The 25,043-nt window shown below is 44.9% G+C and overlaps 2 protein-coding genes, 1 long non-coding RNA gene and 1 pseudogene across 7 annotated transcripts in view; 3 read left to right on the forward strand and 1 right to left on the reverse strand.

Moving 5' to 3' along the window:
• The first annotated feature begins 3,637 nt into the window (after window positions 1-3,637).
• LOC118722293 lies at window positions 3,638-5,070 on the forward strand (annotated as a pseudogene).
• Window positions 5,071-9,957: 4,887 nt separating this feature from the next.
• On the forward strand, window positions 9,958-20,308 carry PATL2 (PAT1 homolog 2). The gene is made up of 15 exons (XM_036443551.1): window positions 9,958-10,097; window positions 10,728-10,945; window positions 11,776-11,856; window positions 12,616-12,758; window positions 13,217-13,294; window positions 13,559-13,700; window positions 15,576-15,696; window positions 15,798-15,895; window positions 16,112-16,165; window positions 16,269-16,402; window positions 16,526-16,685; window positions 17,398-17,538; window positions 18,375-18,472; window positions 19,030-19,179; window positions 20,063-20,308. Exons 1-15 carry the CDS (start codon window positions 10,082-10,084, stop codon window positions 20,079-20,081), a joined length of 1,653 nt encoding a protein of 550 aa, XP_036299444.1. The 5' UTR covers window positions 9,958-10,081; the 3' UTR covers window positions 20,082-20,308.
• A 1,731-nt stretch (window positions 20,309-22,039) lies between these two features.
• On the reverse strand, window positions 22,040-23,148 carry LOC118722327. The gene is made up of 2 exons (XR_006741936.1): window positions 22,792-23,148; window positions 22,040-22,281 (listed from the first exon to the last, which is right to left on the reverse strand). It is a non-coding gene; the product is annotated as an uncharacterized LOC118722327 (long non-coding RNA).
• A 12-nt stretch (window positions 23,149-23,160) lies between these two features.
• SPG11 (SPG11 vesicle trafficking associated, spatacsin) overlaps window positions 23,161-25,043 on the forward strand; it is a 98,882-nt gene continuing 96,999 nt past the window's right edge. For all 5 annotated transcript variants that reach the window (XR_006741929.1, XM_036443534.2, XM_045583092.1 and 2 more), the window contains exon 1: window positions 23,161-23,432. Coding sequence is in view for 4 of the 5 variants with exons in the window: in XM_036443534.2 (XP_036299427.1) it covers window positions 23,239-23,432 (194 nt within the window). In the remaining variant the exon portion in view is untranslated. The remainder of the gene's footprint in view (window positions 23,433-25,043) is intronic.

Raw genomic sequence — 25,043 nt, forward strand, 5'->3', positions numbered from 1 at the left:
GGTCAATCTTCTAGAAATTGACAGACACAGCAATTTTTTAAAAAGAGAGAGATAGAGAGTGAAACATCAATCTGAGAGGAAAAACATTGATCAGCTGCTGCCTCCTGCACGCCCCCTACTAAGAATCAAGTCCACCACCCTGGCATGTGCCCTTGAGCAAAATTGACCCCGGGACCCTTCAGTCCACAGTCAACATTCTTTCCACTGAGTCAAACCAGCTAGGGCAAGGGTATTAATATATATATATATATATATATATATATATATATATATATATATATATATATTGATTTCAGAGAGGAAGGGAGAGAGAAACATTAATGATGAGAGATAATAATTGATTGGTTGCCTCCTGCACACCCCCTACTAGGGACTGAGCCCACAAACTGGGCATGTGCCCTTGACTGGAATTGAATAGAGACCCTTCATTCTACAGGCTGACACTCTATCTCCTAAGCCAAACCAGTTAGGGCCAAGGGTCTTTAATATATATATATATATATGTGTGTGTGTGTGTGTGTGTGTGTGTGTGTGTATATACACACACATATATATATTATATAATTGATTTCAGAGAGGAAGAGAAAGGGAGAGAGAGATAGAAATATCAATGAAGAGAGAGAATGATTGACTGGCTGCCTCCTGCATGCCCCCTATTGGGTTATCATCAGCTCAGCAATTGAGAGGGAAGGAGTCTTCCCAAAACCTGAACTGACCAGGGGACTTTGTTCTCTCCCTTCTATTACTGTCCTCAGAGTTGGCTCAGCTCCTGATGGCACTGCCATTGCTGGACTATCTCATAGACACTATGAACCAAATGAGTCAAACCACTCTTGCTCCACGGGCTGTTGCTGAGGTTAAAGAGGTAATGAGAATAACAAAAGGAGCCCTCTATTCCCCGGGGCTGTGGTCAGCAAACTGCGACTCAAGAGCCACATGTGGCTCTTTGGCCCTTTGAGTGTGGCTCTTCCACAAAATACCACGGCCTGGGCGAGTCTATTTTGAAGAAGTGGCGTTAGAAGAAGTTTTAATTTAAAAAATTTAGCTCTCAAAAGAAATTTCAGTCATCGTACTGTTGATATTTGGCTCTGTTGACTAATGAGTTTGCCGACCACTGCCTCAGGGTGAAGGTATTCTCAAAGCTTTGGCTTATTACTTCTTAGCCTGGCCCTAATCTATCCATCAAATCTCAGTGCTCATCACAATCATTCCGTCATTCAACAAACCTTTATTGAGCACCTTACCAGGTGCTGAACACTGAGCTGGTACTGGGGAAAATTCTTTCTTCAAGAAGCTCATAGACTCTGGTTTATAGTCCTATAGATTATGATACCAGGGAAGCACTATCTCCACTTGGAGGAGTCAAAGAGCCTGCAGAGGACTTTGGTGCCAAGGGAAAAAATGTAGACTTTAGACCATGATACAAGTGCCCATGGAGATAGAGTTGTTGTTTTTCTTTTAGGCTATATATATATATATATATATATATATATAGATATAGATATATATAGATATATATAGATATATAATAAAGCTATGTGGTCAAGCTTTTTAATATATATAAAAAGCTTGTCCACATAGCTTTATTTTTTCTAATAATAAATTTTATATTCATTATGAAAAGTTCAGACAATAGAGGTAAGAATAAAGATAAAAATTTAAATCACCTGTTATCCTACCATTCAAACATAACTACTGCCAGTGAATTAATGTTTGTTTCCAGGTTTTGTCTATTCATATACAGATATAAGTCTAGATATATGTGTTTACAAATATGTAATCATTCTGCATATGTAGAGTATCCCCCCAAAATGTATACACACACTTTGAATAATTATAAAGGCAGTATTTACTAAAATACATTTCATTTTCAAAATTGAGCTATCATCTTTTAAAGTATGTATACATTTTTGCGATTATATATATTTGTTTTTACCAGCCTTTGTTTATTTTGGCCAAATTCATAGCTTGTTGCTTGCTCTATTCTATTCAGCAGCAGCACTTGCTGTGCTGTTAACGTAAGAGGAAGGAGGCTGGAAACAAGGGCCCTTACTTAGATATTCAAGACAGAGAAAAATGCAATGAGCCTCTGAAGTGTATTATTTTGGATGTTGTCAAACATAGAGGTAGGTGTTTTGAAGGCAGTAAGCCTGAAGGAACACACTGGCTTGGGGCATGCTTGTAAATCAGCGGCCACAGATTTCAGCTCAAACACAGACTGCCTTCCTCCAGGCCCAAATGGCCCTTTTAACCGCACGCCTAATCCCTTGCCTTCATAACTTTTCTTTGGTTTTGCCGAAGGAAGGCAGCCTGGGCCAATTCAGCAGCAACGCTGAGTCGGAGTGAGAGAGAGGCAGTTCTTGAAGGTCTTGAGCCCGTGACTCAGAGTCCACGTAAAATGCCGAATTCTGCTTTGGACAGGAAGATTCCCCGCCCCACTCTTTCTGGACCTCAGCAAACAGGAACTGTGGGAGACTGCTGCAGAGCTGAGAACACTGACATCTGCCTCCCTCGTGATCCTCCACTTTCAGTATCGACCTCCTTTTCAGTGTCTCGATATGGATCCCAGTGATCTTTCTTTTAGAAGTACGTTCCTGTTCATCATTCTCTTCTCCGTAGGTCTCCGCAAGACTGTCATCTTCAACCGGCCCGCTGGCCCGGGCCGCAGGCTCCGAGTCCGGGCTCCGGGCTCCGGGCTCCCCGCGGCGCCGGGAACTGCCCGGTCCGCCTGCATCTGGCCGCCCTGGCGGTGCTGACCGAGCAGGAGACGCGCTGGCCCGTGAGGGACAGCCGGGCTGGCTGCGAGTGTGGGGTGAGGGCCCAGGATGGAAGGAAGCCTTCTGCCTAGACAGTGGGGTGGGGCGCCCCATCCCCTCGCATGTATTTGTTGGCAAACAGCATTTTTATTTACCTATATAACTTGGGCAATTTATGTCTATCAAGAGTTATATAGGGCTTTTTTTTTTTCATGCTTTCGTTGTATTCATTAGATGAATATACCATACTGTGTTTTTTTTAACTGAAATCTGAATTGGTTTTCCAATTCAAAACCAGTTTCCAGTTTTCCCATCCAAGCACACTGTGAAACTGCCCTCCAGAGACTTTAGTGCAAGGTTACAATCCATCTTAGAATAACAGAGGGAACTTACCTCCCAACACCCTGCCCCAAGAAGGTTATTATCATTGAAAAATTGTATCTCCTTGTCTTACCGGGTAGTTTTTAAAAAGGCTGTTATGTTGAAATTCTCGAATTTCCTGTTTGTGGTTCTGGCAGCCAAAGTTGCTAGTCACTAGAAACAAACACTGCCTGATGTAACAGAGAAGGAGCTTATTGGAGAATATTTGTTAAGCAAAATGTTATCAACTGCCAGGTGAAGGCTGAACAGAGGTTACTTTTATCCGACTCTCAGAATTTTTTGTAGGATTGAAATTTTTCAAAGTAAAGTGTTAGGAGGAAGAGAGCCCTGAAGGGATGGAGGCCGAGGAGGTGCAGTACAGAAGGCGACGGTCCTGCTGCGACCTGGAGACCCCCAGCTAGCTGGAAGGAGTGCACACTAGGAGTGACAAGAGCCAGCTGGCTCCTGGTCCAACCTCTGTCCTCCTGGGTGGCAGCTTCCACCAGGCCATTTCCCCGATGGCCTCGCTGCAGATCAACTACCAGGGTTTAGAAAGAGGATGTTGATTTTTGTCTTGCCTCTCCAGGAAGTAAACCCCCAGCTTTTGAACAGAGTAAATCAGGAGTACACAGGGTAGAAACTGAAGTTGATGACTGTATATTTATTTATTGCCATTCCTAAAAGGCGACTTTCTTTTCATTAATCCTGGGTAACATGGAGAAACAGGAGCAAGAATAGGAGGAATATATTATAGGTTCAGATGTGTTGGATATGAAACTAGATATATCCTGCAACCATCATCAGCAACAAGTCAGGGTTAAACAAGTGTAGTCATACCCAAATTCCACTTAGAATATTTGAAGGTCATGATGGAAATATACAATGAAGCTACTTTTTAATATATTTCTGGTCCACAAACAATTTAATGGTGATGTCACCCATTTAAGTTTTATGCTAAGTCATCTATTTAGTCAAGGCAAGATGTCGGGCTCATGGTGAGCAGATGTCAAGGGACGAAAATAGGTATGCCTAGAAGCAAATTTTAAAAGCATTTTCTCTTCAAATCTTTTTCCATACCACTTGATAAACACCTTGACTCACTATGGCTGTATCAGCAGTGAAATGGGCAATATCAAACAACTATTTTGAAATATTTATTTCCAATCCAAAATGGAACTTTATACTGTGTTTGTCATAAATCCACATACTCTTCTCTTCCAGTTGTCTGTAATTGCCAAGTAGAACTTGCTTTGACATCTGATGGCAGGATAATAGTCTGCTACCATCCTTCTGTGGATATTCCATAGGAACACACCAAACTATCCCTCAGCCAGATCCCGTGCATATAACTATGAAGAAACACAGGATCAAATACTGAAAACCAGATTGAATAAAAACATGAACACTTTGAGCAAGGACCCATGATAGAACAACTTAGCAAAATGTTCTTTACTACTAAGCACTGTTGGTATCCTCATGGACAGTATCATAGACGTCATAGGAAACTGAATCCTACAAAAGACAGATGATATTGAGGTTTTCAGTAAAATGCTGTCCTGTTCTCATTTGCCATTTGAGAAAATGCAATCAGGTATATTCACTACTATGTTATATTAAAATAATAATAAAATGTCTTTTCATCTTTAAAAATCATCTATTTAAAGACTAGAGGCCCAGTGCACGAATTCGTGTGTAAGTGGGGTCTGGCCAGCCAGGGAGAGGCCTGACTAGCTGGGGAAGGGCCTTATGAAGTTGGCAGGCCGGCCCCACCCCCTGGTCAAACTCCCTGTTGAGCTCCCAGTGGAACTCCCAGTTGAGGGGACAATTTGCATACTAGCCTTTTATTTATAAAGGATAAGTAAAATAGAACTTAAAACTCCAAACTATTTAATGTTGAAGAAAAAAAGAAAGGCTGGCCTAGCCGGTGTAGCTCAGTGGTTGAGCATCAATCTATCAGTTCAATTCCCGATCAGGGCACATACCCAGGTTGTGGGTTAGATCCCCAGTGTGGGGCTTGCAGTAGGCAGCCAATCAATGATTCTCTCTCATCATTGATATTTATATATCTCTCTCCCTCTCCCTTACTCTCTGAAATAAATAAAAATATATTTTTTAAATAGGCTGAAAATGAAATAAACAGTTATAGTCATGATCTTTCTTCCAACTTGTTTTCTGGCAGTCTTAACATGTGAAACAAATGTAATTCAAATGTGAAAGTAAAATTGCTTTTCGGCCTTTTGGCTTAGATCAAGTGTAAATATGAAAGTAAAGTCTTTACTTTTACCTGTTTAAGTAATCTTATTTATTCAAAAGCCAGAGAGCAAGCAGTAGCTGAAGAAATTATGTGAGTCGAGAAAATGGAGAAGCCTGGCTTACTGTGTAGGAGAAAGAAAGAGGGCAGTTAAAATAAGAAACAGGAACAAGAAAGGGATTTTGCTCATAAAAAAATGAACACATCCTGATTTTTCTATGCCATGTTATAAGACGAAGAAAGAAGGAAAAATAGAGAGACTGAAGACACAGAGTAGAGAAGCATGACTAAAGTGGCCAGAGGGCATAGGATCCAGAAAAAGAGGCTGGACTAGAAGAGGTAGACCTAGGAACGAGGTGAGGAGGCCTGGGCCTGCACGCATATAAATTTCCTCCTGCTATAAATTGAAGGTCTCTATTTTCTCCATTACTGCTGAAAATAAAGAGGTGGGATTCACGCAGGGGACTAGAGGACAACGATTATGTTTTTGGAGCGCTGATGTTTGAGGGAGGGAGAGGAAGCTGAACAAGGACAAAGGAAAGAACAGAGATGGTGTCAGTCAGGGGCCTGATAGGAAACAAATAGCACATCTGAGTGAGGTCACTCAGGAGGATTTTGTGACAGACATATTTACCAAAGTGTGAACAGGGCCAGGGGACTGCATAAAGGAAAGTGAAGCACCCCTGGAGTGGGGAGCCTTGCCATGCCTCAGCCTCAAGAGGCAAGAAGAAAGCAGAGACAGAGTGCAGAGAGAAAGGATAGGATCCAGGAGAGGGCGGCCACGCTGGAGCGCACGTGAAATAAATGTTGAAATTATCTGCCTACCAGGCAGGCACCTTCTCTGTCCCCAGGTTTTGATAATGGCTCCATCCTCTGGCCTTTGCCCTAAAGTGGTAACAGCCAACTGTTACAAGTCCCAGGGTACTGTTCTATTCCTTATAATGGTGCTATATTCTCTCTACACCTTTATAAATACCCCTTTATTAAATTCTTTTTTTTTTGAAGCCATGAAAATACATTTTTTAAAAAAGTTTTCAGGTATAATACACAAATGCAAAAAAGTTTATCTTTAAAAGTATCAAGTATCACATCCATCGTCTAGTCCTAATTATAATTACTTCTTAAAGCAACATTTGTCTTTGTTTACAAATACAGCAGCAGGTCATAAAACCTAATGTCTCAAACATATTGCTTACAGGTCACAATACAACTGTATATGTCTCAAATCACATTCTAGGCAGTTTAACTTAAAATGCATAGACAATTACATACATTAATTTGTCATTATTAAGTCAATGAAAAAAAATATAGAAACCCTTTAGAGAGCACAAAGAAACCAAGTTTACTTAATGGCAACAAATCAGTATCTGCTCACCAATGGCAGGCAGTGAAAGTGCCTTCATCCAGGGGAAAGTGAGGAGGAAAAACATCCCATTACTTTGCACGCTTGAAAAGTTATACTGATAAAACCATTATCTTGGAAAACATTAACTTCTTCAAAAAGAAAAGAAAAAAATAGAGCATACTTTGCTCTTTAAAATGCCCAAAGGCTGGTCTATCATTTCCACCAGCAGGAATACCAAAATATGTTGATGTAGGTTAACTAACGGGCATACTAATGAATTCTGGAATGCCACCCCTAGACTGGGACCCTCAAGGACAGGCATTGGCTTTCATCTCTGTATCTCTGCATCTGGATCACAGACATTTAAGTGTCTGTTGGATGAATGCAGTTCTCAGAAATAGTCTACAGCCAGAAGATTGCATTTCTTTAATACAGATAATTTTATTGGCAATTTTTGTTTTACTTGGTAGAATTCTGAAAATAAATGTCTTCATACTAAATATTGCTCTATTAGGATTATAGTTTTCTCTGAAAGCCATTCACCACGTTCGATGTATAGTGAAGTGCGTCAGCATGATTCATCTGAATTTGGCCTTCCCCTTTGTTAAATTCTACTCAAATTACCCATTTGAGTGAACTATCTACTTCCTGAAAAATCCCCGACTCGTGTGTGTGTGTTTTTAAAGACTAATAAAATAGACAAACTGGAAAGAAGAAAAAAGAGGGCATAATAAATATTGTTAGGAATGAAAAGGGAGACAAAGTACAGATTTAAACATGGATTTAAAAAATACCGTTATACTATGAACAACTTTATGCCAATAAATTTGAACTTATAAGAAATGAACACATTCCTAGAAATTATGTAATTTAATAATACAACCCCAAGAAGAAAATGGAAACTGGAATAGATCGATGGCCTTTAAAGAAACTGAAACTATGGATTAAAAATGTCTCCATAAGAAATAAAAAGAAAAAAAAATTGGTCCCATACCAGTAGGACAGGCCTTAGGTATTTTAGTCAGCAAACATAAACATTTCTAACATATTTTTTAAAATTATTTTATTGATTTCAGAGAGGAAGGGAAAGAAAGATAGGAACATCAATGATGAGAGACTCATTGATCGGCTGCTTCCTGCATGCCCAGGTTACAGGCTCAATCCCCAGTGTGGGGCATGCACTCATGCACCTTGACCAGATTCGAACCTGGGGACAGTCAGTCCGCAGGCTGATGCTCCATTCAGTGAGCCAAACCAAGTAGGGCTCTAATGTATGTTTGATCCAACAATTCTGTTTACCTGTCTGTAACTTCTTATTCTTATGGAAGCTCTAAGAGGCCCTGGGTGGCATCTGCCTATTCATTGCTGTAACCCAAGTGTAGCACAGATTAAGTAGCACAGTTAATCTATGGCAGGATATTAGAAAATGCAAGTAGACACATATGTAGACACCAGTAGACACATATGACTTGAGGTAAAGGTAGGGGACTTTCACAAAAGCCACTAGGCCCCAAGTGAAATTTCAAACAGCCAAGGCAGAGCTGTTACCTTGAAGACTAACCCTATTTCACCTGCTTGGTACCAATTGGTGCCAGAAGTCCCTTCACAATAAAAACCAGCATGCAGCAAGTGACTCTTTCTCAGACGTGGTCTCTGTAACAATGACTCACTTCTGGAACACTGAGCGTCTCCATGTGGCTCCTTTGTTAATAATACCAAAGTGAACTCTTAGGAAGTTCATGAGAGCTAAATAACATTGCCAAAAAGGCCTAAACCCAATTCCAATATTTGAAAAGTTTTTCGGTAACTTTCAAGCTCCTTAAAAATTTCCTCCTATCCACATAGTTCTGACCTACAGCATATCTTTTGAAACAAATTTTTTATTTAGGCGCGTCAAGAATCACAGTCCTGCCCTGGCCAGGGTGGCTTATTTGGTTGGAGCATCATCCCACGCACTGAAGGGTCCTGGATTTGATCCCCAGTCAAGGTCCATACACAGGCTGTGGGCTCAATTCTTGGTCAGGGCGCGTGGGGGAGGCCACCAGATGATGTTTCTCTCTCTCCCTCTCTCTTCCTTCCTTTCTCTCCAAAATCAATAAAAACAGATTTTAAAAGAAAAAAAGAAAGAAAGAAAAAAAAGAATCATAGTCCTGGAACCAGCACACTAGGGCCCTAACTTGCCTTTTGATAGAGAGAGAAATTAGCTTCTTTTTACTTTTATTCAGAAGTTCTGCAGAGGGGTTTTAGCCGAATACTGGACGTGGGCACGGAACGCGCATCACTTAGGAGTTAGATGATGTTCAGGTGGGTCTTGGGTTTTGTCTATTGGCAGTACTAATATGTGTGTTTTTGTTATCGCTTTTCTTTCTACTCTTCAGCTTCTGAAGCATTTTTCCATTAGAGCAGCCAAGAAGATGCAAGGTTGTCTGTGTGATTCATGCAGAAATGTTTTTATTTTGGAGACCTGGCTTCTAAGTTCACAGGGGTCCCTCATCAGTCAGAGCTGGGTAGCAGTGCCCTGGACGAGGCGAAGGGCAAGCATCGCCAGGTGGGCCGCTGGGAGCCACAAGGGCGCGAAGCGCTGAGAACTACTTGGTTGTGAGGTAATCTCCCCAGGATCCACCAATTTTCCTAACCAATTCTGAGGGAGCAAAACTACGGGTTAAAGGAAACAAACCCTCACAAAGTTCCTAGGAAGGGTGCAGAAAACAGGGATTTCTTTAAATATCTGCTACCACATATAAATCCCCCAAAACTGAACTCAAACATTGAATGGTTAAAAACTGCAGTTTGTTTCTCTTGCCCTTTCAAGAGTTTTCGTTACCATAAGATTATGTTCTCATTATCTCCATCAAGATGCTGTGTTTGGGGGATGCTGGCCCTTTAACAGGAGAGAAGGGGAGGGTCTGGGACTCTTAAAGCCAGGGACAGCAAGCCAGCCCTGGCCCAGGCTGCCATGGCTAACGTGAGCAGAGAGGACAGCAACAGTCAGGTGGTGGGTGTCAGCAACAAGGCAGCTGGGGGGGCCCCCCTCCCTGCACCGGTGGAGGCTGGTGGTGTCTGTGGGAGTGCTCCCCCAACCCCTGGTCCTGTCCCTCCCTTCAGTGCCTTTGCAGGACAGCTGCCTAGAGCTGGGTTGATGAGGTCAGAGGTTGAGGGTTTCAGGCAGCCCCGCTCCTTGAGATCCTGGGCCAGTACTCCCCTGACAACCTTGCTGGGGGACAGCCATGCTGTAGGGTGCCACGCTATTTTTGCTGAGGAGGAGGGTGCCTCTGGGTCTCTTCCCTGTCCCAGGTTTGCCTTCCAGAGGCTGACAGTGCTCTCTCGCCAGAGGAAGCAGCCGTGGAGGAAGTCTGCCAGCCTGCAAAGATGACATGTCTTGAAGGTATCACTAAGTGAGCCGTAGTACTTGGGTAGAAAGCCTGTGGGTGCGGAGACTTACTATTCTGGCTCAGTGGATGGACCTGGGCTTGCATGTCCAGAATCATTGGGAATGACTCCAAACTCGTCTACTTGTTGGCTAGATCATGCTAGGTAACTGAAATCACTTTTCCAGGGTCCCCTTTCTCACCCTTGTAGTGAAATGATCAACAACATACTTGTATGATGGTTGTGGGAGGTGAATGGATATATACCTGTAAAGTATCTGGCACACAGTAGAGTTAAATTGCAGTGAGTCAGGACAGCTGGAAATTGGTTGGTTAAAGAGGCATAGAAAGGGCTGTTAGGTGGAGGAGAGCAGGTGGGGAAGCCTGTGGTGGTGCCTAATGAGGCAATTAAAGAGGGGATGTAGAAAGAAAGGTGTCCGGCACCTGCTAGGTTCCGTTTGCTCTAATCGGGGACAGGTAGGGGTCCTCGGGGGTATGGAGGCTGAGTTGAGCCTTAGAACAGGAGGCTGCTGTTTGAAAGTAGTGCTGAAGAGGGCTCATGGACAGAAGTGCTATTGAGAAGACTCTCTAGACGAGACTCCTCACACCTGGCCTCCCTCTCCCCACCCCCCTCCCTGCTTCTTCAGGCCCCCACTCAAACCAAGGCCCAGACAAGTCCTGTGGCCCCATGGCTCCTGAGGAGGAGCTGGTGTCTAGCTCCCAATTGGAGGAGGAGGAGGAAGAAAATGAGGAGGAAGAGGAGGATCTGGATCCAGATCTGGCCCCAGACCTGGAGGAGGGAGTAGATGAAGAGGAGGAAGACCTTGGGGATCCAGCTATCCTCAGTGCTGTCACTAACACCCAGGTACCACGGCAGGAGAGGCTGGAGGGACGGTAGCCTGAAGTGTTTGTGGCTAAACATCCCTCTCCTCTTCTTTTCCCCTTTCTAAGATAGGTCCTGGGTTAATACTTTCTGTTTCAGGCTTGTACCTGAGTAGAATCTCTCTTCTTCCTTCTCTTTCCTCCTGTCACCCACTTAGTTTCTGATGCTATCTTCATCTTAGAATCCAGATCCTAACCCTGGCCAGTGTGGATCAGTTGCTAGGTCATTGTTCTGTGCACGAAAGGTCAGGGTACACATGATTCATCATGTGTAAACTCCAAGGCCCTACAAGGAAGTGCCAGGAAGGCTTTCAAACATTTGAGAATTCTTCTTCATAAGGGGAGTGTAGGAGGCAGCTGATCAATGTTTCATTCACATTGATGTTTCTGTCTCTCTCCCTCTTCCTTCTTCTCTCTCTAAAAATTAATAATGGGGGTAGGGAGGTGGGGGAGAGTCTATCAAGGGTAGGCACCATCCATAGGTGCTGGCCCTGCTCCTGTGCTGAAGACGGGTCATCTTTGATCCTGGGCTCCTGTGTCTCAGCAGTCCATTCCTGATATTTACTCCCTTGGATTCTCACAACCAGAGAGACAAGGATTCCCATATAGAGTGAATGACTCAGCTCAACCTGCTCCTGAGATACCAGTCTTGCTTCCCCGTAGGAAAGGACAAGGGCCCTGGCCCAGTTGACTTTGATTATGAGGGAGGGCCAGGCTGCCTTTGTCCTGGGTACCCTCTATGGATACAAACTCTATGGATAAAGACACAACAGAGGCTCACCTGAGTCTAGCTCTTCTTCTCTCCCATTCCAGAGAGGTCTTCCAAGCTCTCCTGGAATCAAGGCCTCTGGGGCACTGGGGATGTCACCTGCCTCCTTGCACTTTCTCTGGCAGGTGAGTCGCTCCAGTCTTCAGAGCGTGAGAAAGTGACTAGGTGTTGAGAAGGGGCATGCAGAGTGTCCTTCCTTTCCATTGTTTAGTCTGCTCTTGACCTTAGTTGGAGATGAAGCATCCAAAGTGAGATGTAGGTATGGGAGGTGGGAGACACTGATCATGCAGAGAAGCTTGGTTGGTGACAGATGGAACTGGGACAACGGGCCATTTATTTAAAAAAAAAAAAAAAAAAAAAAAAAAAAAGGACAAACTAGATCCCTACTTCCACTTTCCTGCATTTCAGCACATAAAGCAGCACTGAGCTTAGGACTAGAAAGAGCACTTGCCCTTCAATTAACTGCATAATGAGAACGCGGTCTGGGATGGAAGAAATGCAGGAAAGAGTGCAGGGAGAAGGGAGGAAACTAGTTCTGAGGTGAGTCAGGAAAGAGACAGCTAAGCATTGCCCCAGTGGCTGAAGGGCTAAGACTGTCACAGAGAGGAGAGGCAGAGGTGTTGGCCGACCAACAGTAGGAAAAGCACGTGCCCCACATTGTCCGGGACTGGAGAGCAGCTCCCTAGGAGGTGACAAACCCTGTTGGAAACAAAGACAGGATCCACAGTCTGCTGACCTCACAGCTGGCTTGAAGTTCCCCCAAGATGGCAAAATGTCCAGGGAGGGTCTTGAGGAAAAAGGCAGGTGAGAATATAGAGGCAGGAAAGGCACTTAGCAGCAAGAGCAGCATTCTGTGGTGGAGATGCCTCTCTAATTCCTTTTAGACCCTGGACTACTTGTCGCCAGTTCCTTTCCGGCCTACACATCCCAGTACCAGCTCTCCAGTACGGCACTTTGGACCTCGACTGCTCCCACCAGACCCATATGTCTTCTGCAGCCCACCGACCTCATGGTCTCCTAGGTTCAGGTACTGGTTCTGGGTGCCAGATGCCCCAGCACCCACAACAGTCTGTTCCCCAGAGGTCCCTGGAGGAAGTGGCTGAGGAGGGGTGGGAGACACTACCAGCTTCCACAGAAATATGCTTATAGAAACTTAATAAGGAAAGTCTGAGGTAGAGTCCCTCACAGATGAGGAAATGGAGGCTCAGGGAGACTAAAATAACTTCAGGGTTAACTGACATGGCAGAACTGAGAGTAGGACTAGAACTCGAGACAAGCAGGCTAAATGGTTTTCTACGGTGTTGAGATTTCCTGCAGCCAAATTGCAGGAGAGTGTATCTTGGAGGAGAATGTGAGCTAGGATTGTGATGTTTCATATGGCTGACTTTGGGGAGGCACATGATGTCCAGCTGAGGTTACCGGAGGCTAAATGAGGGGGCAGGGAGCTGAGACCCTGTGTTCACCCAGCCCAAGTTTCTTTCTAAGCCTTCCCAGTCATCTGACCCAGCTCCACCCTCAACACCAACGGATCTTGCAGCTGCAGCAGCACAGTCGAACACCAAGGTAAAAAAAAAAAAAAAAAAAAAAAAAAAAAAAAAATTAAAAAAAATAAAACACCTAGATCAGGAGTGGGGTTGAGGGCGGCTCATCTTTGCGCTGGGGTTCCCCCCCCCCCCAACCCCCACCTAAGTCCCTGCACAATTAGGACTCCTATAGTGCTGCCCACCTCTGCACTCGCTCCCATCCTTATCACACAGCTCCACTCCCTGGGGAAGGTCACTGTGGCAGGGTGGGTGGGTCTAAAGGGGTGCTCCTCCTGGCTTAAAGGTCCCCAGCCAAAAAGCCTTGGTCCCGGCAGTCAGACGCCTATGCCAACCTCATGACCCGAAAAGAGAAGGACTGGGTGATAAAAGTGCAGATGGTTCAGCTGCAGAGTGAGAAGCCCTGCCTGGATGACTATTACTACCAGGTGAGCCCCTGTACTCTTCCCATGTTTTTAACCTTGGGGTCAAAAGGTCCTGGACTCCACAGGCCCTCTCGGGTTCTCTCTCCAGCTCATAGGGGCCATATTTCTGAAGTTGACATTACAAGCCCATTCACCCCTCTGCTCTCCTACACTTCTGCCAAATGAGGTTGTTTACAATGTCCCAAATACACTGAGGTTTTGTCTCTATCCTTTGCCAATAATTTCCCCTATTCAGCCTGAAAATATAGACTTTTCCACCTCCTGTGATTCTTTAGAAATGTCGTTATATAAACATTTATCTACTTACCTTTATTTTTATTTTTATTTTTATTTTTTTTTAGATAAAAACACAAGGATCTTAGAAATAGAAGGATTCTATTTGTTGAATTGAACAAACGATGGCAGACATTTTCACGCACCTTTTAATGCTTCCCATCTACCCTTTATTTATGGGACACATCTTTGTTTATGCATTTGGGGGTTGTTAAAGCTTTATTTCACTTTTCTCCTCAACTGCCCATGAGCCCTCTACTGAGGTCTCCACTTTTATCTCCTTCCTATTTAGTTTCTTTTTCTCTTTTCACTCTGCTTCAAAAATCCCCTCTTTCTGTCAAGATCATTGAAAGTGAAATCGTTTTATACTCTGGCCTTTTTGGTCCTGCTCCTAATATAGGAGCTTTATTCAAATCCTTATTTGGCTTGCAGTCAGTGGCTTTATTCCAGCTTGGGACTTTACATATTTCTTTAAGGAAATATTAGAGCTGCTGAGAAAATCCTCAGAAGTATAAAACTGGCCAACTGACAATAGTGCTATCTCTGTACTTCAAGCTACTGATGGTCTTCACGCCACCAGATAAAGCTGACTTTGGAAAGCACAGGCAGAATCACACCATCAAAATGGGGAGGTGGCCCTAACCCAGTGGTCCGCAAACTCATTAGTCAGCAGAGCCACATATCAACAGTACAACGATTGAAATTTCTTTTTTGAGAGCCAAATTTTTTAAACTTCTAATGCCACTTCAAAATAGATTCGCCCAGGTGTGGTATTTTGGGGAAGAGCCACACTTAAGGGGCCAAGGAGCCTCAAGTGGCTCGAGAGCTGCAGTTTGCCGATCACGGCCCTAACCGGTTTGGTTCAGTGGATAGAATGTCGGCCTGTGGACTCTAGGGTCCCAGTTTTGATTCTAGTCAAGGGCATGTATCTTGGTTGCAGGCATATCCCCAATAAGGGGCGTGCAGGAGGCAGCTGATTGATGTTTCTCTCTCATCAAAATTTCTAACTCTTTATCCCTCTCCCTTCCTCTCTGTAAAAGAATCAATAAAATATATTTTTAAATGGGGAGATGGAGACTATGTGATATGTAGTGTATAACTTGGGAGCAAGCAATGTAGGAAGGTTGCAAATGCTGGGACAGGTTTGCTTCCTGACTCTACACTTTTCTCTCTGCCTTTCTATCAGACCTGGAAGTGGTACCTAGCTCCTTTTTAAAAAATGTTTTTTTAAATTAATTTTTTTAGAGAGATAAAGAGATAAAAACATCTTGGCATGCCCCCTACTGGGAATTGAGCCTGCAACCTGGGCATGTGCCCATACCTGGAATTGAACCCGTGACCTCTTGGTTCATGGGTGGGCACTCAGCCACTGAGCCACCTGGCTGGGCAGTACCTAGCTCTTGAAGTCCTTAGTATGAGGAATCCATGAATGCTAGCATGAGGCCTAGGTACTTTAGAATGATTATAAATATGGCCTAAGGTGCCATGAACATTTCTGGAATAGATGCTATAGGAAAGGGTGTGTTAAAAGAAGTTGCACTTGAGAACCTTAATTCTCAATTCAGAACATGAGTATACTTTTTTTTACATTCCATGGGCTCTCAGAATTATTATCAGAAACTAGAGAAGAAGGAGGCAGATCAAGAGCTGCTTGGACAAAGGAGCAAGGTGGAGTCCCTCAAGCTGGTAACACCTTACATTCAGAAGGCAGAGGCTTACGAGTCAGGTAGGCCCAGGGCTGACATCTGCTGGGTTGGGCTGACCATCTGGGTGGACGGAGGGTAGAAAGGGGAGGGAAATATGCGTATCTTGACTCCTTTCCTGCAGTGGTTCGATTCGAGGGTTCCCTGGGCCAGGTAGCCATGTCAACATGTTTTAGCCCTCGCAGAGCTATTGATGCTGTGCCCCATGGGACTCCAGAACCGGTAGGAATGGTATCTTCCCAGAACCCTTTTCTCTCCTCCCTGATTTGGAGAAAGGTCTTAAGCATCATCATGCTTGAGTTCATATTGTGACCTAAGAGAGGGAGAAATGTGATCAGACTTTGTGTTAATTAGCCTTTCCAGCTCAATGTGTAGCTCCCCTGAGGCCTGGGTTGCTGCTGGGAGGTGTGGCTGGTGGCTGGGGACTCTTTCTTCCAGGAGATCGGAGCTGCAAGCAGTCAGAGGCTTCGGGTGTTGTCCTGGATCGAGAAGGTGAGATCAGCTCCTAGAGAAGAGTTCCTAACTAATCCTTGAAAATGGGATATTGCTCAAATTGACCATCTTCTTCCTCTTTTCCCACCCTCAACTTCCCCAGATGTTTCTTCAGTTACTAGAGATAGAGGAGGGCAAGAAGAACGGGCCTCCACAGTCCTGCTACTCTGAGCAGCAGAGAAACCAGGTTGAGAAGCTCTTCCAGGCCTTAAAGACCCAGGAGCAGAGTAATCTGGAGTGAGCATGGGAGGGTCATCCCTCTGCCCAGGAAGGGGAGGATCAGCAAATTTGCTTTATCCTTTCAGGCGTGGAGTCCTCCCCATTACGTACAGCCCTAAAAATGTTCTGTCTCCCTCATAGGGAGACAGCAGATGGCTTCCTGCAGGTGCTCTCTGTGAGGAAGGGGAAAGCCCTAGTGGCCCGGCTGCTCCCCTTCCTGCCCCGGGACCTAGCTGTTAGCCTTCTTCTGGCTGTCATCCACCACCTGCCACTCCTGGTCAAGAGGGATGCAGCTGATCAGGTACTGTGGCGCCAAGTGGAGAAGAGAGGATGATTTCATGGATGAGTTAGGGATCTTTTCTCCTCCTCCAGTTCCTACCCCCAGAGATGCCAGAGAAGCCTGGGCAGTGAGGGGTATGGACCCTGCCACCCTCAGGCAAGAAAGTTACAGAGTAAACTAGAGGAACAGCTGATCATCTTCAAGTGTAATGAACAAAAGAAAATTTACAGGTGTGAGTGTGCTGTGGTGGGTGAGGAAATAAGGGCTCCCTGACAAGTATGGAGCCTTTACCTACTTTTCTTGGGGAAGGCATCCTAGAACAAGTAGGTATTGAAGCACCAGTGTTGGTGATGGAGAGGTCTTAGTGGTGATAGGTCTGGTAAATTACTTGGCCAGGTAGGTGATAAGGCAGGTCAGCAAAAAAAGGGATGGCCAAAACTAGTTTGGCTCAGTGGATAGAGCGTCGGTCTGCGGACTGAAAGGTCCCAGGTTCGATTCCAGTCAAGGGCATGTACATTGGTTGCGGGCACATTCCCAGTAGCGGGTGTGCAGGAGGCAGTTGGTCGATTTTTCTCTTTCATCGATGTTTCTAGCTCTCTATTCCTCTCTTCCTCTCTGTAAAAAATCAATAAAATATATTTTTAAAAAAAGAAAAAAAGAAAAGGGACGAAGGCAAGGTGGGAGGAGGTGAAGTTGTAAAGTCTGAGAGAGGCACTCACTGACCTTCCTGTAGGTCCTACAAATGTTATTCAAACCTCTGGGCAAATATATCAGTCACTTGACCTTCCATGAACTCCTCCAAGGACTTCAGGGACTAATGCTGCTTCCACCTGGCTCCTCAGAGCGGCCAGTCACTGTGGTGCTTCAGAACCAGGTAACATATCTATCTAGGAGGCAATTGTTTTTTCGTGTGAGTGTGTGTGTGTGTTTGTGTTTTCTGGGAGGCTTTTGTCTTGCCATAGATGGTCTCCAGGTGTTATCACTGGCAAGGAATAAATGAGGGAATGTTCTCATCTCTGCAGCCACCTTCTCTCTCCAGTTTACCCTTTCAGTGCTTATCAACTTCTAGTGAGCATTAGGGTCACCTTGGGCCCACTGCCAGAGAGTCACTGAGGAGACCCGGGGTGGGGCCCACACGTCTGCTTTTCTAACAAGTTCTCTGGTGGTGGTGCCACTGTAGACCTCTAGCGCAGAAGTCACCCAAGTTTAATAGAAAAAAATCTACATCACCAATGTGTGTTTATAAGTAGTTTATATGTTATACTATACTAATATTAGGCACATAATAGATACAAAAATAGAACATTTTAAAAAATGAGCCTCTAGATAGGAAGTTCTGATATTTTCTGATATGCCAGTTGATTGCCTTATGAACTCTCTCTGAAGATCTCTCTTGAAGCAGTGCTTCTTAAAGTGGGGTCCACAGACTATCTGTATCAGATTCCTAGGTCCATTACTAATCTACAGATTCTGGGGGCAGAACTCAATGAGTGTGCATTTAGTAAGGTCCCCAGAAGTTTCATTAGGATACTTAAGAGCAGTAAAAGGTCTGCGAATTCTCTGTCCAGCCAGTGTAAAATCTGACCGTTTTATGGGTGTTGGACTCCATTTGTGCATGTAAACTTGTTGTTTTAGTTGGGAAGAAAGAGCCAGGTAAGCACTGGATGCCTAGGACAAACTCATTTCCCCTGGGCACTTTATCACTTGCAGTTTGGAATATCTTTGCTCTATGCCCTGCTGAGTCATGGGGCGAAGCTGGTATCCCTGGATCCATCCCTGGAGGAACCCAGCAGTGACCATACAGCTTGGTAAGATCACAATGACCTGTACATATATTATTTCAGTACATCTGGGATGCATAGGCTGGGCCAGATATTTCCTGAGCAGTGTATTCAAACATCATGGAGGAAGTTGGTCTAAGGGAAAACTCGCAGAGTTGTATTGTAGCTGCTCTGCCTTTTTCCGTCCCAATAGTCCCCTAGAATTTATTTTCTATGCGAGGCGGTGTAACCTAGTAATTAAGGGGGACAAGCTTTAGCATCAAACGGATCTACTTTTGAATGGTGCCTCCACTTCATAGCACCATAACTTTTGGGAACATTACTTAACCCTTTCTTAGCCTGTTTCTTCATTTACAAACTAGGGATCTAGGGATGACAGTACTAGCCACTTAAGAGTTAAGATTAAGAAAAAATGATGTGTAAAGCATTAAACAGTGCCCTGGCATATGTCAAATGTGCAAATATTCTCCTTTATTTGCATAGAGGGTGATGGTGGTGGTAAAGGATAATAAGGATCTTGGCTTTGAATCTGTTTCCTCCATAAATACAAATACTTGGATGTTATTTCTTCCTCTGATCTTCAGGACAGATATTGTGATTCTGATCGCCTGGGAAATAGCTCAGATGCCTACAGCCTCTTTGGCTGAACCCCTAACTTTCCCAAGCAACCTTCTTCCCCTGTTCTGTCGCCACGTGGACAAACAATTGGTACAGCAGCTAGAGGCTACAATGCAGTAAGTTATGGCAGAAAGGTCATTGCCCCTTGTTTAAGCACAATCTAGGTTCTATCATTTACTTCTCTATTTCTTTTAAGCCAAGAGCATGGAGAATAGCTTGCTTTTATTTTTATTTTTTACTATTTTTATTGATTTCAAAGAGGGAGAGTGAGATAGAAATATCAATGATAAAAATCATTGATTAGCTGCCTCCTGCACATCCTACACTGGGGATTGAGCCCATAACCGGGGCATGTGCCGTATAAGAAATGGAACCATGACCTCCTAGTTCATAAGTTGATGCTCAACCACTGAGCCATGCCAGTTGGGCAAGAATAACTTGTTTTTAGGAGTAGTTCCAGACACTGGCATTTACTGAGTAAAGAGTCTACCTCAAGTTAGGACCCTATGGTATCTTCAAATAAGCCATTGAATTGATTCCCAGGTGCTTTGGTCACTTATGCTATTTGTGGGCAAGACTTAATTTGAGGAACTCAATTGTTAATTCAAGAAATATTTGAGGGGGCCGGGACCAGTTTGGCTCAATGGATAGAGCGTTGGCTTGGGGACTGAAGGGCCCCTGGTTAGATTCCGGTCAAAGGCATGTACCTTGGTTGCGGGCATATCCCCAGTAGGGGGTGTGCAAGAGGCAACTGATCAATGACTCTCTCTCATTGATGTTTCGAACTCTCTATCTCTCTCCCTTCCACTGTACAAAAATCAATAAAATATATTTAAAAAAAAAGAAATATTTGAGGGACTATTCAAAAACAAACACAAACAACATGGAGGCCATCTCTTTCCTCAATATTTACCATCTGCTGGAGTCAGATGCTAATTAAATCACACTAATACTTTAGAAAGTGGAATTGTTTGCAGCTAACATCTGTTCTTTTTGTAGGCTTGCCTGGATCTACTGATCTCATTGTTCTGGAATACGGGCATGTGGGAAGTTTAATCATCAGACACTAGCTGTGTGAGCTATGTCTACAGGGATCCAAGAGTCTGAAGACATTTCTTATGCCTTGATACATTGGAGGACCCTGTCCAAAACATTTTCTTAGCTGCCTTCAAAAACCTGAATGATGTGCCTAAAAAGGCATAGCATAATAAGGTATAATTAAAGAGATGATACAATGATGTGTTGAAACTTGTTTGTAAGAGAAAGTAGCCCTAGATGAGCTAAGATGGTTGAATATACATATACATATACAATACATATACATATACATATACATATACATATACATATACATATCTCTTTGGGGATCTGAAATGTTTGGTCTAACTTGACAAATAAGGTTATGCATTCATCAGCATACAGAAGTGCTTTTATGAACCAGGCACCATTTTAGGTGTCAGGGTTCCAGTGGTAAGCAAGGAAAAGTCCCTGCTCTCCTGAAACTTCTGTTTGGACACGGACTAAAACAAAACATCAGGCGGTGATAAATACCATAGTGAAAATAAAAACTGGGTGATGGGTGGCTAGAGTGGAAGCTATGTCAATAGAGATTATACGTATTCAAGTTGAAATGAAAAGTATTTCATGTAGCAGGCATCTTCAAACTACGGCCCGCGGGCCACATGCGGCCCGCAGAGGAGTATGATCCGGCCCGCCAGGTTTTTTGGGCAGTGAGCGCAGCCGAGGTGTTACAGTAGGAATTAGTAGTTCATATAGTCCGGCCCTCCAGCTCTCTGAGGGACCGTGATCTGGCCCCCACTTTAAAAAGTTTGAGGACCCCTGAGGCACTACTGAGCACAAAGCCCCCAAAGTGAGAATGAATTTGGTGTTTCAGGAAAAGACTGAAGTACCCCAATGAATGGGGAAGATGATGAGATTGGAAGGAGGTAGGCAGGGTGTAAGACCTGTAAGCCATAATTTTTAATTTGGATATTTAACTGCGGTGAAGTCAGAATTTTAAACAGGAAGGTAATGTGACATGATTTCACTGTTAGAAGATCACTCTAAAAATGTTACCAGACATTGTTAGTGGTGTTACCAAAGTTGAAAAGAAAGTACTGTAAGAAGGGAGTGAGGAATGACAGGTGATGGTTGGTTGTGGCAGTCTAGAGATTAATTTTGAGGGTGAGCTTTGGTAGAGAGAGCAGCCTGATTAGAGGGTTAAGGTGAGGAGAGGGAGTTTTTCTGACCACAAGAAATCAACTTGGAATTTTCTGAAAGGGAAACAGAAATTTGACAGTAGGTAGCCATTGGTGTAGGACAGTGGTGGGCAAACCACGGCGCTCAAACCACCTGCGGCTCTTTGGCCCCTTGAGTGTGGCTCAGCATTAGAACCACTTCTTTAAAATAGACTTGCCCAGAGTGAAAACCAAAACAAAACCAAAACCGGGTCTTTTGCATGGGCCACAAATCACATTATTAGTGTGCGCCTGCAGTGGTATTAAAAAAAAATAATAATAAAATAAATAAATATATATATATATATATATATATATATATATATATATATATACACACACACACACACACACACACACACACACACACACACATTTCTTTACAGAGAGGGAGGACAGAGAGAAACATCGATCAATTGCCTCCTGCACAACTCCCTCTGGGAATGTGCCAGCAACCCAGGTACATGCCCTTAACTGGAATTGAACCTGGGCTCCTTGAGTCCGCAGGCGGACACTCTATCCACTGAGACAAACCGGTCAGGACTGCACGTGGTATTTTGTAGAAGAGCCACACTCCAGGGACCAAAGAGCCACATGTGGCTCACAAGCAGCGGTTTGCCAACCACTGGTGTAGGATTAGGGAAGTCATTTTTTTTTTTTTTTTTAAGAAAAAAGACATGTTTTAGAACAGAGTTTGTCCACCCAGCACTAGTAAAGCCAAATAAACAGAATTGCAGTGGAGAAATATTGGCTAATTTATTGATGAACGACCTTATTCAGGAGAATGGGAAGCTAAGGCTCAAAAGCTGGAAATCCTTGAAGGTCTGTAAATTAGATTATACAGGGCAGCTGATTGGTCAGAGGTGAGATAGGGTCATGAATCATTTCTTCAGGTCTTGAGGATAGCTCTGAAATCTTTTCAGACTCCCTCTGGTCTCATGGAAAGTAGCCAGGGGCTTGCTCCACCATAGGACTCAAAAACTGAAACATAATTTATGTCAAGATGTTATCTTGAGTTTGCCATTGGTCTGGTCGCTGTGACTAGTAGCCCAGACCTGACTATCTTCTGATTCAGAGGTTGCTGATTACTCAGGAAGAAAGGCTAGGTCTAAGGGGTGTAAATATAGATATGATTTCTAGAGCCAAGACTTAAAACTAAATTTAACCAAAGTCACAGGAACCACCAGTTTCACATAGAAGAGCATGTCTGTACGATAATGAAGTCACCCCAGCAAAGAGGGAGGAAGGAATGCAGGAGAAAAAGAATTCTATACACACAAAGCCCTAGAACTAGAGGAGGATTCTAGTCAAAGCCAGAGGAGGAGCTAACCTGGGGTAGCTGGTTGTGGATAAGAAAGGCACTGCCATCAGGGCCCTTTCCAAAATGCCCACCGCACACCTCCACTCACCCCTCTGCTCCTCTCCACGGACGACCATGGAGCACACTTTCCCCGAGGAGAGCAGCAATGACAGGGCAACTCCACCCCTTACCCTGTGTCCCTGCCCTTTCCTACATTCAGGTCAAGGGTCAGTCCACACGGCTAAGGATTGTTTGCACCACTCCCGGGCAGTAAACAAACAAAAAAAATGCCAAGAAAGAAGGCAGGGACACTCAACCCTAGGTGGCGGCTAGATGAAGGCGGCAAAGGGTAATGGCACAGCGAGAGCGAAGTGCTACGGCCTGCCTGAGGCCGGCGCAGACACAGGTCCGCGGGCGCGGCAGGTGCGGACGCCTCCCCGCGAGAAGTGACCTCTGGTGGAGACAGCGGGCCCGCGGCTGCGGGAGTCACGAGACAGCCAGGGGTCGACTCCACTGCGCATGCTCAGGACGCGGGGGCGGGGGGGGGGGGAGAATAACACCCAAATCTGCCGGACCAAAGATGGCGGCGGAGTGATCCGGAAGTGCTGCCGCCGCCCGGCTTCTGTGGCGCTGAGACCATGGCGCGGGTTCTGCCTATGTTGCTGGTGCCGGTCCCCGCTGAGGCCACGGGGCGTCTGGGGAGCCGGGCGCAGCTGCACCGAGAGCAGGAGGTTCTGGGGAGCCTGACCGCCGCGGGCCGCCTCCAAGTGCTTTCCTTGGTGCCGGGCGGCCGGGGCGGGGGTGGCTGCTCCCTCGACGGCCCCTTTCGGCAGTGAGTGCTGGGCGGCGTGGGGGTGGGGGGTCCCGAGCTCTAGCGTGGCTGGCCCTGATGCCCGTCCTCTGGCCGGGAGGGAGGGAGCGGGGAGCCCGGCTCCCTTCGGGGAGCCGCCACCGGGCTGCACCCTGGCTTCCCAGTTCCGGGTGGGCGGGGCGGCGCCGCCTCCTCTCACTCCTTCCGGCGAAGTCATTGTGCCGCGCACCTCGCGCATTTTCTTCTTTCAGTTAGGTCCGTTGGAGACACCCGCTGGGATGATGTTATCGATAGATGGGGGGGGGGGGGGGGGGGGGGGATCGTCGGGATGCCCTTTCTCTTGCCCCCGAAACAGAGCGAGTTCCGTCACCAGCGGCTCCTCCGCCCGTTCGGCAAGGACCGAGAGCCGAGATGGTCCCTCCGCTCGCATTCTCAGGCGCCGGCGGCTTCCTGGGAGCCGTGCCTAAAAAGTGGATTAAGACAGTTCTTACGTGTGAGGCTTGCACGGTTTAGGATGAAGGGGAAGATAAGCATCATAACCATGTACTATTACTCTCCATTTTGTAACCCTCGGGCCAGGGTTTAGTTTTTTTCTTCATTAGTTTTGGTAGTGCCCTCTGAGTCCTTGGGCTCCTTTTATAATAGAAAACGTTTTGGAAACGAGCAGCCCTTTAAGACTGAGTAGTCAGGAGGTGCCTTACCTTGGGAGCTCCAGCTTGTAGAACAGTTCTCACAGTAGAGATGAGTCAAGTCAGTGAATGATTTCATCTGTCCTGTGTGTGCCCCCCCCCCTTTTAAAGTATATTTTATTTATTTATTTCAGAGAGAAAGGGAGAGGGATAGTCAGAAACATTGATGAAAGAGAAACATGGATTAGCTGCCTCCTGCACACGCCCTGCGGGGGATGTATCTGCCCTTGACCTGAATCGAACCTGGGACCTTTCAGTCCGCAGGCAGAGGCTCCATCCACTGAGCCAAACCGGTTAGGGCTGTGTGTGCCTTCTTTATTCCCGACCTCTGTTTGTTAGGAAGAGGAAAATTTCCCCTTAGGCCTAGGGGAAGTAAATTTATTCAACCGTATTAAGTCCCCTATGAACAGAACTTTGTAAATCCGGGGCTGAAGCCGAGTGAAAAGCAGACGCTTTAGGTGTTGGAGAACTTTAACAGAAGACACACACACACACATGAATTTATGGGGCATTCATAAGCTACTGCATGAAATTAGTAGAGGGGGTAGATCAAGAGAAGCTTTTTTATTGGAATGTAATTGAAATTAAAATACTTAAAAATTTTTAGTGTTCAGGGTTTATATCCCACTTTTCTCAAAGTATGCACCATTCTTTTATATTGCTGAAATCACTGTACATTCTATATTTTATTTTCTTTGGAAATTTTGCCTTCCCACATGCTAATGTAGTCCATGTACTAACCATGTGAATAGTGTTAGTGTTCTGCTTTTTAAATTACCTTAATTTGTTGAACATTTTCCATATTGGGGAGGCAGAATGAAAGAGATTATATCTTTTTAATTGGCTGTCTTCCAGTGGCATGGAAGTCTTATGCACTAAGTGTGTGTTCCCTGAAATTTGTAAGTTGAAACCTTAACTACCCGTGTGATTGAATTTGAAGATT

The sequence above is a fragment of the Pipistrellus kuhlii genome, unplaced genomic scaffold, assembly GCF_014108245.1.
Source record: "Pipistrellus kuhlii isolate mPipKuh1 unplaced genomic scaffold, mPipKuh1.p scaffold_m20_p_1, whole genome shotgun sequence".
Classification (NCBI taxonomy): domain Eukaryota; kingdom Metazoa; phylum Chordata; class Mammalia; order Chiroptera; family Vespertilionidae; genus Pipistrellus; species Pipistrellus kuhlii.

Coding starts and splice junctions, on each gene's coding strand:
- PATL2 (XM_036443551.1), top strand. Junction 10,946..11,775: donor GTGCTGTCACTAACACCCAG/GTACCACGGCAG, acceptor CTCCCATTCCAG/AGAGGTCTTCCAAGCTCTCC. Junction 15,697..15,797: donor GGCAGAGGCTTACGAGTCAG/GTAGGCCCAGGG, acceptor CCTTTCCTGCAG/TGGTTCGATTCGAGGGTTCC.